The sequence below is a fragment of the Actinia tenebrosa genome, unplaced genomic scaffold, assembly GCF_029948245.1.
Source record: "Actinia tenebrosa isolate PJP-AT-01 unplaced genomic scaffold, QUT_ActTen_1.0 PGA_scaffold16__25_contigs__length_10494907, whole genome shotgun sequence".
In the NCBI taxonomy this organism is placed as follows: Eukaryota; Metazoa; Cnidaria; class Anthozoa; order Actiniaria; family Actiniidae; genus Actinia; species Actinia tenebrosa.
Window position 1 is genome coordinate 3212207 of NW_028292576.1, and position 20417 is coordinate 3232623.

The 20417-nt window shown below is 41.8% G+C and overlaps 2 protein-coding genes across 2 annotated transcripts; one reads left to right on the forward strand and one right to left on the reverse strand.

Moving 5' to 3' along the window:
* Window positions 1–918: 918 nt before the first annotated feature.
* On the forward strand, window positions 919–1515 carry LOC148910590 (uncharacterized). The gene has a single exon (XM_089031428.1). The coding sequence runs from the start codon at window positions 919–921 to the stop codon at window positions 1513–1515; it is 597 nt and encodes a 198-aa protein (XP_088887554.1).
* A 128-nt stretch (window positions 1516–1643) lies between these two features.
* LOC148910591 (uncharacterized) lies at window positions 1644–5271 on the reverse strand. The gene has a single exon (XM_089031141.1). The coding sequence runs from the start codon at window positions 4798–4800 to the stop codon at window positions 2389–2391; it is 2412 nt and encodes an 803-aa protein (XP_088887267.1). The 5' UTR covers window positions 4801–5271; the 3' UTR covers window positions 1644–2388.
* Between the last annotated feature and the right edge of the window lie 15146 nt (window positions 5272–20417).

A 20417-nucleotide genomic window follows, 5' to 3' on the forward strand; every position in this document is an offset into this window, starting at 1 on the left:
AGTGATATCGAATCAAGGCGAAGAGCACGAAGAGATGACACGAGAGCGGAGAAGGCTTTGGATTTCGGCCATCAGTCGAGGCGATACTGACGCGAAGAGGGTTCTTGAAACCGAACGTGTTTGTGGTCTTCACTTTGTCTCTGGAAAGCCTGCAAAAGTCTGGGACAGATATAATATTGATTGGGTTCCACCTATTAACCTTGGAAAAAAGGAAAGTCAGGAAGAAGATCTGAAGGAAGCAGCGAAAGCTAAGACAGAACGAGCTGAAAGGGCAAGAGAGCGCAGGAAGCGAATCATAGAACATCAGCAACTTGGAGTCGAGAGGAAAAAGAAGGACTTGAATCAAATTGGGAGTGCTGTCCAAGATATCGAGTTTTCTACCGAAACACAGAGTAATTCATGTTTTAATATTGAGCCTTCTTGCAGCAGTGCGAATGATGAGCGTGAAGAAATACTCGACAAGAGCACCCAGACACCCGTAGTGACTTTCAAGGACGAGTCAACACAGATGGACTTAGACTTAACTTATTTTGAAGGTTCACAGAACGCTGACACACAGACAGATGAATTTGAATACGTTTTTAAAATCTGCATATCAAGCTCCGGACAGAGAATTCTTCGATACAGCTGATAAAGTTCGATTTTACACAGGACTACCTTCCTATGAAGTCCTGACGGTGGTGTTTGAGCATGTCGCGCCACATGTTCAACGGAAATCTACAGTTCTTAATAGATTTCAAGAATTTGTGCTGGTACTGATGAAGCTGAGACTAAACGTTCCCTTTCAAGACCTAGCGTATCGTTTCGTGGTGTCCCTGTCAAGTGTATCAAGAATATTTACCTCTTGGATATTGGCAATGGATTCTAGGTTGTCCTGCTTTATCCATTTGGCCTGAAAGGGAACAGTTGTGGAAAACTATGCCAATGTGCTTTCAATATACATTTAGGCGCAAAGTAACTGTCATAATCGATTGCTTTGAAGTTTTTATTGAAAAACCAACAAATCTTATGGCCAGAGCTCAAACGTTCTCATCTTATAAGCGCCACAACACCATAAAGATCCTTATTGGTATCACTCCCCAAGGTACAATTTGCTTTGTTTCTGAAGCTTGGGGTGGCCGCACCTCAGATAAATATTTAACTGAGAATTGTGGATTCTTAGATAAGTTGACCCCAGGGGATACAGTCATGGCTGATCGGGGATTTACCATCACAGAAAGTGTTGGTTTAAAGCATGGAAAACTGGTAATTCCAGCATTTACCAAAGGGAAAGCCCAGTTAGATCCCATTGACGTTGAACATTCAAGGGGGATAGCCAGTGTTAGGATACACGTCGAAAGAGTGATTGGTCTACTGCGGCGAAAATACACTATTCTGGAAGGAACACTGCCCACAAACTTTGTAAGCAGCAACCAGAATGGGTCACCTGAATTCCAGGTACCAATCATTGACCGCATTTTAAGGGTTTGCTCTGCACTTGTTAATTTTTGTCCTTCCATAGTGCCATTTGAGTAGTACATTTTTCATAAAAAGCAGGGGTGGTAACAATGTTTAAAGTTTTTTCTATAATAACATTATACCAGGAGAAATCATTATTACATTGCGACAGGCACAAAACACTAAAATCACAATTACTATTTCACTAGAAATAAAGCAACAATTTTATTCACGTTCTTCAACAAGTCCAAATATGGAGGGGACAAACAATCTTAAAAATTAAATTTTGATATGAAAAAGGGCATGAAGGAAAAAGAAAGTGAAAATAACTCTTTACCTATGGCCTAATTTTTCATCTGAGATTATGTGCTAAGAAGATAACTGTGGCTAACACATGAATACTGATTTTGATTCAACTAACAATTTTTTAGCCAGAGAGAAATTGAAAAATATTATGCCAAAGGTAAACAGAGGTCTAATAATATTCAATAGCAACTGAAATGTTTATTAATTAATTTTATTGCTAGAAATATTGCTCTATGTATGACTCATTGTCATGTTACTGTTTCTTCCCTGATACACCATTTCCCTGAACATGGGTTCCTGCTTATTTTAATATTGTCACTAGATTTCATAATAAGAGATGTAGATTGAATCTCGAAAGAAAAGATTTTAATATGTTGGTGTATTTCTCAAAGCAGAATTAATCTGTTTTGACTGAGCCTAAAGTAAGAAGCTGATAATGCTGGACAGTTCAGACACAAACATTTTTACATTTTATTCACTGAGTTCCAATGAAAAGATGTCTGATTTAAATCGCTTAAATGAAGTATTTATTTTGATTATCAGCTTTTTGCTTTTGGTTATTTATTAAAAATTATTTATTATAATATTTATGTCATATTACTGACTATTACTTATCACTAATACTTTTCTTTGCTAAAGAATGAATTAAAAAGTTGGAAACATGCTTATTTGTCCACCTTTAAGGGAAGCTAATAAATGGGGACGCATTTTAGCAACATCAAAAGTTACATGACTGGGGTTAGTACCAAAAGCCAAACACGTAGCAAAAGCAACTGAAAAAGCTCCGCAGTCGCTACCATTACTTTGTTGCTGAACTGGTACAAATTCTAAATTAACTAGTCTTCCACCTATTAAGTCATTTGCTTGCTCCTCTATTTCCTGGCTAATTGCATGATGGTAGAGACTATCATAAAGATTTACAACACCAGGTAAGCATCCTATACTGCTAATACATACCCAGTGATCAGTCCCTGTATGCAAAATCTGAATAAATTCTCCCGAAACTACATCAAAGTTCCTTACTCTTCCTAGGGTTGGGCGCTGAAATCCCTCAATTGACTGGTTTACATTCTGCAATAATACTTGGGTAGCTTGAATTATATCACCATTAAGCCATCCAGCAGGATCACTGATGAGGTCATAATCAGCATTGTTTAGTGTTGCAAGGGCACTATACTTGTCAACAACACCGGTTGTAACCTGTGTGATTTCAATATCGTCTTCACTGTCACTATTACAATCATCTGTTTGTGATTCTGAAGTTTCTGGTGATGGTGAATTGCTTGGCTTGGCAGAGGTTGTCTTTGAAGAAGTAGAAGTGGTAGGTGTGGATGATTTGTTTTCTTTAGCTTTACAGGCACCACACACCCACGTTGACTGGTGATTCTTTGGCATTCTTTTCAATCCCAAACAGCTAAGATGAAAAAAATGACCGTTTGTACAGTTGGCATTGTGGCACTCGACCAGTTTATCACTTATGAGTGCCTTTGCATTACAAACACAAATAGCATTGCATTGCATTGCAGCTTGGTTGACAGTAGATGGTTTCGGCTTGGCTTTTGAAGCCCCAATTCCTCTCTTAAACTGTGGCAGCCTGCTGCAGTGAGGACAATACCATCTTTTAGGTATGGACTTCCCACCTACAGCCAAACATTCTATGTGAAATTGGCCATAAGGACAGTCAGCATTACTGCAGGAGACCATCTCATCACTGCACTGTCCTCTACAAAAGCAGACTGCTTGATCACCTGGAACTTTAATGATAACATTGCACTTTCTTGTGTACCACCGTCCCAAGATCTCAGGGAGTATGCCAATCCTCCAAAATGCTTCAAGCTTTTTCACAACAGTTTTGAAGTGGTGGGGGTCTGGGTAAATTCTTTCACACACAATGTGTGCATTTCCATCTGAATCCACAGCACAAACAACAAAGTCAGCATATTTTCTTTCTGGCAGAGTCAACAACTGTTGTTGAACCTGTAAGTAATAATTGTGGCTCTTCTTTAGCTTCATTAGGCCATTTACCACCTCAAGACAAGAGTTTTTTTGTAGAACATACTGCTTAAAGTCACAGTTGGGGATGGAAATGGGACATTTCACCTCTCCACATCCCAATCCGCAGCAATTGCAAGAAACTAAAAAGTCTGGGGTTGCATGGATGAAAGGAAATTCCCTGTTGATGAACAAACCACATCTCTTAAGTTCAAAGTTAATATGCTTTGTTTTCATTAAGCTTTCATATGCATTAATGGCATACTGTTCGTACTTGATGCCATGTCGAATGGCCTTGTTATCCAGCTTGTACAAGTGGGGGTAGCAGATAGATTGGATCAGTGACTGGGAGGGCTGAGCTAGGTTGGTGTTGTAGGCAGCACCACATACAGAGGCTCCAATTCTGCCAGCACGATGTCTAAAAAAACCTGGGCCCTTAGCTTGATCTCTTGTGTCTTGCTCAACCGCTTTTATCTCCTCGTCTGAAATGTTCAGCTTGACATCTAAGCACTTTCGCAACAGTTCTAGATAATCTAGATCTAAATTACAAGGCTCGTAAAGATCACATAAAACTGGAACATTCCGACTTTTGGAAATGAAATGGTCAGCGAAGGGGTCGATTAAACTTAACAAAGCAGCTTTTGTTTGGCAGTTGTAGAGTTTTGTGTAAAATTCCTCCTTTTCCGCTGCTGAAACTTGGGCTGAAGGGTTCGGGTCTCGTCCAGGTCCAGCTTGATTTTTACGAGACTGTCCTAAATTTTCATCATTCAATTTATCAATGTTACTGTCTAGAATCTCTTTGAGTTTTTTCGCAGAAGAGAAATCTATGTCCTTGGCCCTTGCGTAAGATACTTGGTTGACATACGTGGGAAGAAGCCACGTGCACTTAACTTGGGTACAGGCTAATTTCCCGTTGATTCTTGTCCAACATTCGATGTAAAATAAGACGCTGGCAACATGCGAACAAGATTCTGCTAGGCCTGCTTTACAACCCAAACAATGAGCAGAAAAAATCGTACCATCCTTGCCGGCAATGATCCAAATATCGGCCAGAGGGTCATTCATGCGTTGGGAATGGCGAACTTTCGCCACGACCACATGCTTGCTTGAGATAATTCGTCCTCTTACTGAAGCCACAAATCCAGACACCACTTGATTATATGCTTCCAAACTCTTGTAATTTTTAAACTGATCGTTCGTATAATAGCTCGTCTGCAAAACCAAGTAACTAAACAAAACATTCAGGATCAAACTGCTCACTTGGTATGGTGACTGGATCAACGCCTACTGCCTCGATCTTCTTCAAATAACGTTCCTTTACATGACTTTCAAGACCTGATCCATATTTCGAGAGCACTGGCACAGCCATTTTCCAAAGTTTTGAGACGTTATTTGGCTCTGAAGCGAGCTAAAACTCTAAACACTATAAAAATGGCCTACTATTATCACAACATTTCACACTCGGAGGAGCACAAAGATGGCGGACGCCCATATTTGGATAGGTCGAAATAGGTCAGTGACGTCACGTGAAAGCCAAGAATAGCCCATGGTTTTGATCGATTTTGGACTCTTTTCACACCTTTTTGAAAAATATGAATTATTAATGATACAAGAAAAATGGGAGTTTTTTTCCAAAAACCATGGACTATAGCCCATGGTCTTGATCAATTTTCGACCATTTTCACACCTTTTGAAAAATATAAATTATTTATAAAACTTGAAAAATGGTTGTTTTTGGCCAAAAAGCATGGACTATAGCCCATGGTTTTGATCGATTTTGGACCATTTTCACACCTTTTGGAAAAATATGAATTATTCATAAAACTTGACAAATGGGTATTTTAGGGCAAAAAGCATGGAGTATAGCCCATGGTTTTGATGGATTTTCGACCATTTTCACAGCTTTTGGAAAAATATGAATTATCTATAAAACTTGACAAATGGGTGTTTTTGGGCAAAAAGCATGGACTATAGCCCATGGTTTTGATCGATTTTCCACCATTTTCAAACCTTTTGGAAAAATATGAATTATTCATAAAACTTGACAAATGGGTGTTTTTGGGCAAAAAGCATGGACTATAGCCCATGGTTTTGATCGATTTTCCACCATTTTCAAACCTTTTGGAAAAATATGAATTATTCATAAAACTTGACAAATGGGTGTTTTTGGGCAAAAAGCATGGATTATAGCCCATGGTCTTTATCGATTTTTGACCATTTTAACACCTTTTTAAAAAATATGAATTATTTATAAAACTTGAAAAATGGGTGTTTTTGGGCAAAGAGCATGAACTATAGCCCATGGTTTTCATCGATTTTAGACTTTTTTGACACCTTTTTGAAAAATAGGAATTATTAATGATACAAGAAAAATGGGAGTTTTTGTCCAAAAACCATGGATTATAGCCCATGGTCTTGATCGATTTTGAACCATTTTCACACCTTTTTGAAAAATATGAATTATTTATAAAACTTGAAAAAAGGGTGTTTTTTGGCAAAAAGCATGAACTATAGCCCATGGTTTTGATCGATTTTGGAATCTTTTCACACCTTTTTGAAAAATATGAATTATTAATGATACAAGAAAAATGGGAGTTTTTTTCCAAAAACCATGGACTATAGCCCATGGTCTTGATCAATTTTCCACCATTTTCACACCTTTTGAAAAATATAAATTATTAATAAAACTTGAAAAATGGGTGTTTTTGGGTAAAAAGCATTGACTATAGCCCATGGTTTTGATCGATTTTTCAACATTTTCACACCTTTTGGAAAAATATGAATTATTAATGATACTTTTAAAATGGGTGTTTTTTGGCAAAAAGCATGGACTATAGCCCTAGGTTTTGATCGATTTTGGACCTTTTTTACACCTTTTTGAAAAATATGAATTATTCATAAAACTTGACAAATGGGTATTTTTGGGCAAAAAGCATGGACTATAGCCCATGGTTTTGATCGATTTTCGACCATTTTCACACTGTTTGGAAAAATATAAAATATCTATAAAACTTGAAAAATGGGTGTTTTTGGGCAAAAACAATGGACTATAGCCCATTCTTTTGATCGATTTTGGACCTTTTTGACACCCTTTTGAAAAATATGAATTATTAATGATACACGAAAAATGGGAGTTTTTGTCCAAAAACCATGGACTATAGCCCATGGTTTTGATCGATTTTGGACCCTTTTCACACGTTTTGGAAAAATATGAATTATTCATAAAACTTGACAAATGGGTATTTTTGGGCAAAAAGCATGGACTATAGCCCATGGTTTTGATCGATTTTCGACCATTTTCACACCTTTTGGAAAAATATGAATTATTTATAAAACTTGAAAAATCGGTGTTTTTGGGCAAAAATCATGGACTATAGCCTATGGTTTTGATCGATTTTGGACTATTTTCACACCTTTTGGAAAAATATGAATTATTTATCAAACTTGACAAATGGGTGTTTTTGGGCAAAAAGCATGGACTATAGCCCATGGTTTTGATCGATTTGGGACCATTTTCACACCTTTTGGAAAAATATGAATTATTTATAAAACTTGACAAATGGGTGTTTTTGCCCAAAAAGCATGGACTATAGCCCATGGCTTTGATCGATTTTCTACCATTTTCACTACTTTTTGAAAAATATGAATTAGTTATAACACTTGACAAATGGGTGTTTTTGGGCTAAAAGCATGGACTATAGCCCATGCTTTTGATCGATTTTGGACCATTTTCACACCTTTTGGAAAAATATTAACTATTAATGATACAAGAAAAATGGGAGTTTTTGTCCAAAAACCATGGACTATAGCCCATGGTTTTGATTGATTTTCGACCATATTCACACCTTTTGAAAAATATGAATTATTTATAAAACTTGAAAAATGGTAGTTTTTGGCCAAAAAGCATGGACTATAGCCTATGGTTTTGATCGATTTTGGACCATTTTCACACCTTTTTGAAATATATAAATTATTTATAAAACTTGAAAAGTGGGTGTTTTTGGGCAAAAAGCATGGACTATAGCCCATGCTTTTGATCGATTTTGGACCATTATCACAACTTTTGGAAAAATATGATTTATTAATGATACTTGAAAAATGGGTGTTTTTGGTTAAAAAGAATGGACTATAGGTTTTGATCGATTTTGGACCATTTTTACACCTTTTGGAAAAATATGAATTATTAATGATACACGAACAATGGTTGTTTTTGGGCGAAAAGCATGGACTATAGGTTTTGATCGACTTTGGACCATTTTTACACCTTTTTGAAAAATGTGAATTATTAATGATACACGAAAAATGGGTGTTTTTGGGCGAAAAGCATGGACTATAGGTTTTGATCGACTTTGGACCATTTTCACACCTTTTTGAAAAATATGAATTATTAATGATACTTTAAAAATGGGTGTTTTTGGGTAAAAAGCATGGACTATAGGTTTTGATCGATTTTGGACCATTTTTACACCTTTTTGAAAAATATGAATTATTTATAAAACTTGAATAATGGTTGTTTTTGGCCAAAAAGCATGGACTATAGCCCATGGTTTTGATCGATTTTCGACCATTTTCACACCTTTTTGAAAAATGTGAATTATTAATGATACACGAAAAATGGGTGTTTTTGGGCGAAAAGCATGGACTATAGGTTTTGATCGACTTTGGACCATTTTCACACCTTTTTGAAAAATATGAATTATTAATGATACTTTAAAAATGGGTGTTTTTGGGTAAAAAGCATGGACTATAGGTTTTGATCGATTTTGGACCATTTTTACACCTTTTTGAAAAATATGAATTATTTATAAAACTTGACAAATGGGTGTTTTTGGCCAAAAAGCATAGACTATAGCCCATGGTTTTGATAGTTTTGGGACCATTTTTACACCTTTTGGAAAAATATGAATTATTAATGATATACGAAAAATGGGTGTTTTTGGGCGAAAAGCATGGACTATAGGTTTTGATCGACTTTGGACCATTTTTACACCTTTTTGAAAAATGTGAATTATTAATGATACACGAAAAATGGGTGTTTTTGGGCGAAAAGCATGGACTATAGGTTTTGATCGACTTTGGACCATTTTCACACCTTTTTGAAAAATATGAATTATTAATGATACTTTAAAAATGGGTTTTTTTGGGCAAAAAGCATGGACTATAGCCCATGGTTTTGATCGATTTTCGACCATTTTCACACCTTTTTGAAAAATATGAATTATTAATGAAACACGAAAAATGGGAGTTTTTGTCCAAAAAGCATGGACTATAGCCCATGGTTTTGATCGATTTTCGACCATTTTCACACCTTTTGGAAAAATATGAATTATTCATAAAACTTGAAAAATGGGTGTTTTTGGTCAAAAAGCATGGACTATAGCAGCAGTAAGGGGGACTCGCGAAATCCGAAACACTAAGCTCCGATTTTCGCGGGTATTACGGGCGTCAAAGGCCCCTCCGAAAACACGCGTCCCCCGCGGGAATTACCCGTGCGTAGGTATTTTGGTAGCGCGAATGTTAGGAATATTTTTCTTATATATGCATGAATGTAAAGAGTTTGCCAATGACTTCTGTATAATTTGCTTAAGATCCAAAGTTAACATACCCAAGCCCAAGGGTTCCTGGTGTTGTGGTAAGAAAATGCAGATAGAAGATGACACGTCAGCACAGTGTTACGAGTGTGGTAAAAATATTCGCAATGCCGTACCAAATGCTACCAGAGAGCAGTATTACGCCAATGGAGGTCGTAAGAAAACACCTTATAAGAGAATAAAATTCTTTAGGGACTGGATGAGTCATATCCAAGGTTATCGACCGGTATATTTAAACAACGAAGTAAAGAAGAAAATCATAGACCATTTAGAAGAGCCAACCCCGCAAAGTTTACGGAAGACATTGAAAAAATTAAAACTAGGGAAATATTACAAAGCTATTCCCTATCTTTTGTCTGAAATTACCGGCTACCCCATTCCCGAGGTTTCTGATATGAGCAGAGCTGAGTGGATGTTTTGTCGGTTGGATAAGGATATTCCTTATTACCCTGACGTAATCTACGAAATATTTCACGAAATCGACCCCAACCACCCCCTCTTGGGATGGATTCCCAGGCGATGATTTTACACAAGTTTTTTCACATTTGTGTAATATTTTGTGAAAACGATGCAGGCTGTGTAATATTTTGTGAAAACGATGCAGGCTGTGTAATATTTTGTGAAATTAATTTACATATGAACCAGACAGCCGGCGTTCAATATGCAAATAAAATCCTGTCTCGCTTTTTTCAAAGCAGATGTTTACTGAGCGAGTTTTCTTTGAAGCTCCTCTTTCGCTTCTTGGTAGATCTTTTTGCGAGATTCCTCGGAAAGATCTTTTACGACTGTTTTTTTGTTCCTTATGTCCGACTTTAATTTCTCGTACTTTTCCTCTTCGGCCAGAATAAGCGAGAATTCTACGTCGTCTATCTTTCTGTCACGCAAAGCCTTTGAGACAAGATCGGTAATGGTATTTACTTTAGCCCTTGACAGAGCTATTGTCGTGTCATGCTTGGATATCTTGCTTGACAACTGTTTCATAATGCCCGTAGCAACAGCCGAAATGATACCACAGGCTGCCCCAACGCCGGTCAAAGGAACCCCAACAATTATTCCCGGTCCAGTAAGCAAAGTAGCAACGCCGGAGCCCGTTAACACAACAGAAATGGACCCTGAAGTTATCGCAATCTTATGTAGCGTACTCCGGGTTCTAACGTACTTTTTTCGGACTTTTTCGTAGTGTTTTGTCTGCCCTTCTAAGTAAGCCAGGATTAAATTTGCTTTATTGAGCCTGAAGTTTTCGGCATTCGTTATTGGTGCCGTAGTATGATAATTGGGAACATCTGGGTACAACTGAGGTGCTGATGGTATAACATCCATTATATATACTAATGTACGACGCTTTTGGGAATGATATTGAGGAGCAGCCACATCACGACAACCGGGATTACTGGAACTGGAGAGCGTTTAGGAAGATGTTTCCACACGCAGACGCCAGTAAGTTTGAAAGAAGACCCGATGGGATTTACTTCAACGGCTCCAGAATGTACAGCAATGAGGATTTGAAACCAAAGGAGGTACCACATTATGTGACAAAGAAGGCACCCGAGCATAAAGAAAGGCTACCTAATTTTCCAAAGAATCTATTAATAACCAACCAGGATTATCCATTTTATGATGCCGAAGGTGGCATAAACGACTTCGATAAGATAGTAACGCATTTGAAGATCCCAGTGGGTAAGCAAACGTTTGACGTAGTAATAAGGGATATCTTTAAGGATTTTAACCTTAAGCACACTTCAGGAAAAGAAGCCCACGAATGGTTAAGGGGACCTAACTTTAAGTACTGGCCGCAGCAGTTAAACTTTGCCGTCTGGGCGGCTACGAAGGGCTGCGGGGTTGCCGCGGATATGTTCGACATTGCCTTTCTAAGGTTCCACGTTGCCTTTACTATGCGGCGCATATTGAAGGAGCTTAGCGTACCGCTGCCGGGGGAAAAGCCATTCAATCGAATGGATAACCACTACGATTCCGCTGCCCTAGAAAGACTAATGAATGAGTTTAAGCCGCAGCGAAGAGACTTTCGTTATCGGGAGGGCGCCACGCATGGCTTGGGCATTATCTATGCTTGGCATGTTGACGGCGTGCGTCCGGCCGACATGTATCATCAAAAATACCCCGGGATCCTAAAGTTTTACGACTTGGGTGGTCGTAAGAATGACGTTACGCTGATCGATAGGATTGAGGCGATTTACCCCAGTCCTTGGGATCCATTCGTATTATTAAAAGGAAAAGGCCTAAGAAACCTAGCTCGAATTAACCGCAGCATAGAGGCATTTGTGTACTGCATCTTAGGAGCGCAGGTAAATACCCGCAGCCCCATTGTTGGATCCCAAGGTGCTTCGCGGGAAACGCAACAGGAATTCCTAACCTTGTTTGAGTCCGCAATAATAGAAAATGAGATTTCTAAGTCAGTTCAAAGATATCAACTTGCGGTGCAGCAATCTAAAGTGCGGCTAGATTACGCCTTGAGTCCTGGTTGTTGGTTGATGCCAAGTAATTTGGTCATCAACACTAATTCCGTTGTGGGTTATAACAACAAGCTGCAGCGAGCAACCGAAGACATGAAGTTTGGAGCGAATGACGTAAACTCTGACATGACCAAGGGCATTCCTCACTTCGTAGAGAAGCCAAAAAAGGAACACGAAACTAAGCTACTCGTAGTTAAGGTATCAAAGAAGGTTTTGCCTGCGATACCTGAGGAATATGACCATAACTTACTAAAGGCCGGCTTGGCCACCGCAAGCATTGGTCTGAGTTATTATATATGGCGATGAACAACCCCTACGTAGCTGGAGTAGATTATGTCTATACGACTTACACAGGCGAGAAAAAATACACCCAGGCATCTTGGGTTGATGTCACGGGCATGTCCGTGAATTTGAACTACTCAGGAAAGAAGTTGATAATATGCAGCATTTGCATTGGCACGAGCAGCCACGCCAACGTGGGCTTTAGGTTCCTGGATGACAATGGCATACTGCAGCCTATGAGAAATAAGACAAACAACAGGGAACCTACGCATTTCTCCGTAGAGCCCAACCCCGGCAGCGCCGAAAACATCTCGGTTTGGACTTTCCACATGGTTGCTGATTGCCACGGGAAGGTAAAGCTGCAAATGAGAGTAGACGACACGGGCGTAGTAACGATAAATAGCATACATGACCAAAGAGATCGACCTTATAATCACGCTACCATTAGCACTCTTACGGGGCTTAGCCTTTAGAAGCAAATTTATTTGCTGAAATATATGAATCCACACGCGAAGGAAGATTGGTTTCTCCATTACCTGGAGGAAAAGGAGTACGTGGGCGACAAGTGGCAAGACGCCGGATTGTGGGTGGAGGTTGGAGGCCTGGGATTGATCATGTGCACTATTTGTATTTCGGCGGGGTACTCATGCAATGCCGGTTTTAGCATCGTTGATGAGAATAACCACCCATTACCGCCATACAGGGTAAAAAGTAATACCAGACATCCAACTCATTTTTCGTCGGAGCCTGTTCCTCCGCAAGGGGAAGACATAACGCCGGTAACTTTCCATATGATAGCTAATTGCCAATATGCGAAGCTTCAAGTTCGCCCCAGCGATGGTAACGGCCGCATACGAATAAATGCCGCCCCGACTGTTAACCCTTCGACGGATGCCACTTGGAATCATAAGCCCATTAGCACCATGAGTGTGCTGCCGCTAGTTCCGCATTATCAGGGCGGCGCGAATACTATCTTTACTTATCCCCAGTCGAGGACGCCTCGGATGCCTGACGACGATAAGCCACCAGTAATACACAAGGATAAGATTAACCCTTCATCTTCTTCAGGAGTACCACTCCAATAGCGACGACCAAGATCCAAATGTTATTCCCCACGAACTTTAGCAGTTCTCCGCCGGCCCTAAGTGCCAAGGAAACAACCGAACCCAGCAGCCCAGGAAGACCGGCTGCCATCTTTTTTCCCAAGTCCGTCAGCCCATTGCCTAATTTCTTTACGCCTGTGCCTGTAGCCTTAAGCGCGGATAAGATTACTCCTACTACGCTCGAAATAGCAACTGCGAATGCCAGCGGAACGCCATACTTTACCAAAGCCTTTTTTACCTTTTCCTTGGTGGTAAGCCCCCGCTCCCGCTCTGCGGCGGCAAGTTCCGTCTTTGCCTCTTCGAGTTTTTCCAGGGTGGTTTCCAATTCCCTTTCTGCAGCTGCCCGCTCTTCTTCGGGGCGTGTTTGGTCGGCTATTATTTCCCGCTGCGCGTTGGCGTGATGTTCTAAGTCTTCGACAGCGCCACTTAATTGCCGAATTTGCTCGTTTTTGCGAGTAATGTCGTTTAACAACTGTATTCTATGTTGTTCGGCTTCCATTAGGGCGTTAGTGGAATGCGTAAGTTCCTCGTTTGTTTCATCTAAGTTTGCTAAGGTATCGCGAAGAGCCTGAAATATTCCATTTCGGTCTGCTATGACATTGTCGAGTTCTTCCTTGGCGGCCGCGTGTGTTTTACTTATTGCGTCTCTTTCCTTCTTTGCAGTTTGTAGTTCCTCGGTTAGTCGTTGCATTTCTCCCCCGCGGTCATACGTTATGTCTTTGATCCTGTTCACGAGCCTCTCTATTTCCGCGTCTTTTTCCCTTTTAAGGGAGGCTGTGGCCGCAAGCTTTTCCTGTTCCAGGGTAGAGATTTCCTCGTTCCGCTTTTCTATTAGCGTAGATAGGTTTTCGATTTCTTCCCTTGCCTGCCGAAGTTACATGACTTTTTGGTCTTCTGTCTTTCCACCTGCTTCGGGCGGCAGTCGCGCAAAGGCGGCGTACATTCTTTGTTTACCGATGTTTATTCGCTCCTCGGACATTTGCTCCTGTATTGCTAAATTAGGTTTCCCAATGGCCTGCCTCAATGTTGCAGGAATCTTGGGGTCGGCAAAGAACCTTCCTTTTTCATCTCTAATGACGTAGACTTTAGAGCCGCTCCTTGGAAGTCTGCCCAGGATTATTTCTTTACCCCATTCATTGTCTTCATCGAATAACATTATTGCTTTTTTAGGATCCCAATCGGGTAATAGTTCCACCAGCCTATCGAAGTCGTCCGGCTGTTCTTTTTCCATGGATTCGTCCATCTGTTCCTGGACTTTGCTGAGCCATTGAGCGCTGGGAGGTTCAGGAACTAGGTCATCCATTTGTAGATATTCCGGAATGGGTTTGTATGGATTCTTAGACCTATATTTGTCTCTTAAGGAATGCATGGCATCGCGGAATCTGCTGCCATACTTGTTAAGTAACTTACTAAAGAGACCTTGTTTGTCTACGTTGTCATCAGGAAGCAAAGACTCGTATTCTTCGTCGTTAATATCGACTTGACCTTCTTCGGTGATGGGGTCAAAATCCGTTCCTTCTACTTCCATTATATATGATAAGCTCAAAGTTAAACCCCAACGTATTACCTAAGCAGGTTGGCGGACTGAAGGCCGAACGCACCTTTCACCGGGTCACCTTTACCCCCAGCAGCGCAAAGCCAGGAGAAACCTTGTACGTAGGCGTACCCCGTCTAACGGATAACCTAGTATTGGTTCCCGGTACCCTGGCGTTAAGGTTTGACCTAGCGATACAACCAAGCACGAAGGACAAGCGTTACACCGTCAATAACGTGGGCAGGAACCTCGTCTCTAAGATGAGAATCAAGTTCGCAGGGGAATCCCTCTTGGACTTAAATAGGTACGATTTGTACACCACCTATAAAGACTTATGGCTAAGGGCGTTCGACCGCGCACAAAGAATAGAGCAGGGAATTGGAAGCGTTATTCTTCGTAAGCTTCGCAGTGATACCAACCCGGCGCCTACCGACTCCAGCGGAGCAACCGCAGTAGCAGACGCGACAAGGGTAAAGACCGCTTATGGTAGCAAGTACGTTATCCTCTTGGATTTCGAAGTAATTACGAGTCATGGCGTGTATTACCCCAGACAGTTATCCGAGTTACAGTTTGAAGTAACCTTGGCGGACACTACGAACGTCATTGGGGGCATGGACACCGCAATTAGTGGGGCTGTTGATCCTTATTCCGTTACCAACTTAGAGTTGCAGTACGAGACGGTGTACAGCGAAGAGCTGGCCCGTAGCGCCGGCATGGAATACAGCTCCGGGAAGGCATTCTTATACGACCACGTAGTGATGTACAAGACATTTAGCTTCTTGGATAAGACGGATGAGGTTATCAATCAAAGTATTAACCTCCCCCGAAGAAGTCTCACGGGGTTAATGCTGGTGTTTGCTAAGCCCTATGAGGCCGGCAAGCGCGACTCCGAAGCCTTCCATAACCCCAACATTACTAACGTGGGGATAAATGTCAACGGCGTTCCAAACAAGGTCTACTCCCAGGGAATAAAGCCCGCAGACGTGTACAGAGAGGCCATGCGTAAGTTTGGCGACCAAATTAGCCCTGAGGAATTCTTTAAGGATAAGTACGCGCTGTGGATCGATATGCGCACCATTAACGACGAGGATTTGCATGGTCAGGGTTTACGTCTAGTAAATACGCAGGATGGCATAACATTGGAGATCAAGCGCACCAAGAACACCGATGCAAGCGACGGTGATAAGATAAACTGCTACGTCTTCGTCGTGTCTGACGCGCAACTGAGCGTGGAAATGAATCAGCTAAAGAGCGTTGCCTACTAAAGTATAATGGAAGTTTCCAATCCCCACGTACATAAACGAGAAACAACGATTGTTACGGTGTCCATACCACACATTTCCGTGCTAACGACGCCTGTGACAAACATTCTTAGTCAAAGTAAAACCGTAGCGGTAAGTCAACCCACAACGGATTTTGATTTTTGTCATGTCAAGGTGTGGCTGCGTGACATAAAGCGACATATGCAGCACTTTTTCCCTTTGAACAAGAACAATGGGCAACCATAGACTTACCGGGAAACCATTACGTTAAGCTGTATTTTACCAAAGGAGCAGTTGAAATGAAAAAGACGTACTGGCTGCAAATTGGACAAATTACCTTAATTCGATTTTCATAAAAATATTCCTTACGTATAATATGCTTCGCGTATTCCAAAACAACGAAACCAAACTGCAATGCATAGTGCGAGGCGACAAATTGTACTTTAAGGCGAAGGAAGTGGCGGCTGCGTTGGAATACGTTAACTCCAGGGATGAAGTTAGAGCACACGTTTCAAAGGAAAACAAGGTAATTTTAGGGTCTATGAAGGGTGTCGGCCAGATCGACACCCTTAATGCGCAACCACATTCCGTTTACATCACCGAAATGGGCCTTTATGAGTTAATATTTGGATCTGAAAAGTCCGTAGCTAAGGAGTTTAGGAAATGGGTGCTAGGTGACGTTCTTCCCGCGCTAAGGAGAACGGGTAAGTATGAGATCGAAAGGCGGTTTGGCGGTCCTAACAAGTTGGTATTTAAGATCGAAAATGAATTCGACCTGCATAAGAAAGTGGTTGATTACATCCGCAAGTATTACCCCCAAATGCTCGTGACCCCTGGTCTAGGCGAACTGCAGGACTCGGATGGAAAGCGTATAAAGTGCTGGCAGAAAGGATATCAACGCGGCCAGCCCGACCTTCTTATCTTGAATGCACACGTGCGATACCGCGGTTTCTGCGTAGAGCTGAAGACCCCTAAAGGCAACGGGGTATTATCTGAGGACCAACGCCGCCTGTTGCACGAATACGAAAGAAATGGTTATAAAGTGTTGATCAGTAACGATTACGACGACATCTGCAGAGCCATCACGGAGTATGCACGAGGAATGCGTCTCCCATGTAGGTGGTGCTGTAAGCGCTTTAAGAACGCGCAGACTCTGGGAACGCATTTAAAGATATTCCATAGAATATATGGAGTTTGAGGCTGTAAGGCAGATACACTGGAGAGACTTAAAGGAGGGCGTTACGTATGAAATAAAACATTATGTAGCCTTTGAAGATATTGACAGGCTACGGTTGTTATTGGCGCATGAGGGTGTTACGTACAGCCTGTGGGCGCCGGATCGCGTCCGATACGTGATAGAGGGGCAGGAGTTTACGCATCTGAGGTCGTATGGGAAGAAGGATGGTCGCTGGGCGTTTGACGTCGCAAAGTGCGTCCTTCCTTCGCCTCTATGTGGTTAGACGCGTCTAAAGCGTCGTTTAAGTGGGGTTTGTCGACAATGAGGGTCGGCGACTCTTTTTTAACGATGCAGTCAGCAGGGGGTTTGCATGTAATACAGTCCATATATTGAAAGGGTGATTAGGAATCCTCCTAAGAAGGCGGCTGCGTAGGCTAGCATATAAAGACGGTCTTATTATTATTTATTCTTATTAAATCCTGCAGGATCCATTTCAAAGACGGTCTTATTATTATTTATTCTTATTGTCGAAGATGAGAATCCTAATAATAATAAATAAGAATAAGAACCCCTTTCTGACCGCTTTTGGGAATCCTAATAAATAATAAATAATGAATAGGATCCTTTTTGGGGGGATCTGCAGGATCTCAATAATAATAAATAAAAATAAGGACCCCTTTTTGGGGAGGTTGGGCGCCCCTTAATAATAATAAATAAGAATAAGAGCCCCTTTCTGACCGCTTTGGGGGATCTCAATGATAAGGATCCTTCTTAGCGCGATTCCTTAACCTCTTGGTTATTGGCGCTCCAGTCGTCGAATCGATCCACATACTCTTTAAAGGCGATCGGGCCCTCAGCCTGCGCATACAAACACTGCCAAATATGCTGATCACTCCTGTTACAGCCGCAGCGGGGGCAGTCCGCCTCCCAATACTCCCTGTCTTCCCAGCGCACACCTTCAACGCGGTCGAACATGGCAAAGCTCATGTCTATTTCCTTTTTTCGACGTATCAGCCACGTTATGGTCTCCTATGGACAACAGCGCGCCGCAATATCGCCGTGGTCTTCACATGCTATGCCGTCTAATTCGTACCGCGCAAGGCAGCGGAAACGATGCCAATCGTCGCCCTTGTCTTCGTCGCAGCGCTCACAGATGTTCTTTAGGCACACCCTGTTATCCACGTGGTACTTCAACATCTGCTTGCTGCTAAACTCCTTGCTACAGTGTTTGCAACGCCTTTCGCGCACCTTTTGACACACCTTCTTTTCGACGTGGTATTTTAACATTTGCTTTGAGCTGAACTCCTTGTTGCACCGCATGCACTCCATATATAATAAGGATTTAATAAGCCTTATAAGGGATACCGAATGAAGTCCTTAACGGAATCTTTCGCCCAGCCCGCCATAGTTATCAGCGCGCCAAAACGTTCTGCGCGCTTCAAACCGCACATTTCGTCGTACAACTCCTGCACGCGCTCCCGCAGCCGATCGATCTCCTCCCTTTGCATTTCTACTGTCCTTTGCAGGTCTGACTTCTCTTTCACGACGTTAACCATCTTCTCCACTGCTTTCACAGGCTCCATTATATACCAGGGATACGTTATTTAAAACCCTTTGAACTTTCTCCCACATGTCAGACAGTGGGCGTAAGTGTCCGCCCAACCGATCTACCTCTTGCTCCAATGCATATGTCTGCTGCCGTAGTCGGCATATCGATTCCAACAGCCCTTTCTTCGTAAGTTCCACCACGAGCTCATGTGCACCTGCCATATATATCAGTTCAGAAAGTATTAAAAATCCCTGTGATTTTCTAAAATATAATGAACCCAGATCACATGCCTTGTAACGCTCTGATAGTAGGACCCACCGGCTGCGGAAAGACCCAATTCGTCGTGGAGCAGCTATTAGGACCCTTTAAATACCGCTTCGACTACATAGTGCTGCTCTGCCCCACCTACGTGAACAACCGCACCTGGACGGGCATAGGAGTGAAAGACGACGACTTCTTTGTAGATATCTTAGACCCTAACGAGTTATCTGGACATCTTAAGTTTTGGCACAAACAATTCCCTAAGGATACGCAGACACTCCTCATACTGGATGACATTGCCTGTGGGGACGACGTAAAAAGGCGCACCTCCGAATTAGTGAAGCTCGCCTTTAGCGGCAGACATGACAATATCAGCGTTTGGTTGCTCTCGCAGCAGCTTACCAGCGTCTCTAAGCCTTTTAGGGAAAACATAGGTTCGCTTGTCGTATTTTATACTCCGAGCAAGTCTGATCTGGAAACCATCTTAAGCGACTACGGCGGTGAGATATCCAAGGAACAGTTACACGAATACATGCGGCATTTAAAAACGCACCAACATTCCAAAATGATCTTCTCTTTGAGGTTTCCGTATTCCATAAAGATCTGCGATCTTTAACTCCTAATGTATATGGAGATTGAGCAGTTGATAGATGAAGTCCCCACACAGCTAGATGAAAGTAACCTTAAGGAACAACTTAACATCCTTGTGTCATCTGGGAAGTGCAAAGAAATGATAGGCAAGGAACTTACCCATGAGCAGGTTAACAAGGTGTCCGACGAGGAAGTCAAGAAGTTCCATAAGAGGTATGAGGCCGCCCTTGCAAGTAAGACCACGGACGCCGTAGCAGACTCCGCTATCCGACTTGCCACCAAACTCCTTGGACTTGCGCTGCCTATAGACGACGTGGAGCCACTACAGAAGGACATAAGAGATGACTATGTCATATCCCAAGAACTTAAGATAACCTGCGGGTGGTTGTCTTTGAAGTGTGGTAAGTTCATGGCAGTCGCCTCTGCGGTACTTCACGTAGCTCAGCACGTCGACTTGAAGGAACTTGCGGGCACCTTTGGTGCCTCTTGGAAGGACTTCAAGAAGGACAGGGACGTTGAAAAGGTCTTCCAGGCGGCACTTGCTGAGGTACCTGATCAAGTCGCCTCAAGTACTTAGTCAAGTCATTCGCGGGAATTACTCAGGTCGCCTCAAGTACTTAGTCAAGTCGTCCTCAAGTACTTACTTAAGTCATTCTGAAGTACTTATCAAGTCCTTCAAGTCCTTAGATATAAATGAGTGAACCAGAGTCGAAGGTAGAGCAGCCCCAAGAGGAGCAGAAGATTACCAAGGCTAAATCTCCAGGCAGAGTCGCTGCCGGAAAGAAGCTCGCGGAGATGAATAAAAAGAACAAAGCCAAAAAAGAAGAAAAGGTGGAGGAGAAAGAAGAGGAATCCTTTATT

What these genes read in the sequence shown, in the direction of transcription:
- LOC148910590 (XM_089031428.1), top strand. Translation starts at nt 919, where the DNA reads ATGCCAATGTGCTTTCAATATACATTTAGGCGCAAAGTAACTGTCATA.
- LOC148910591 (XM_089031141.1), bottom strand. Translation starts at nt 4,800, where the DNA reads ATGAATGACCCTCTGGCCGATATTTGGATCATTGCCGGCAAGGATGGT.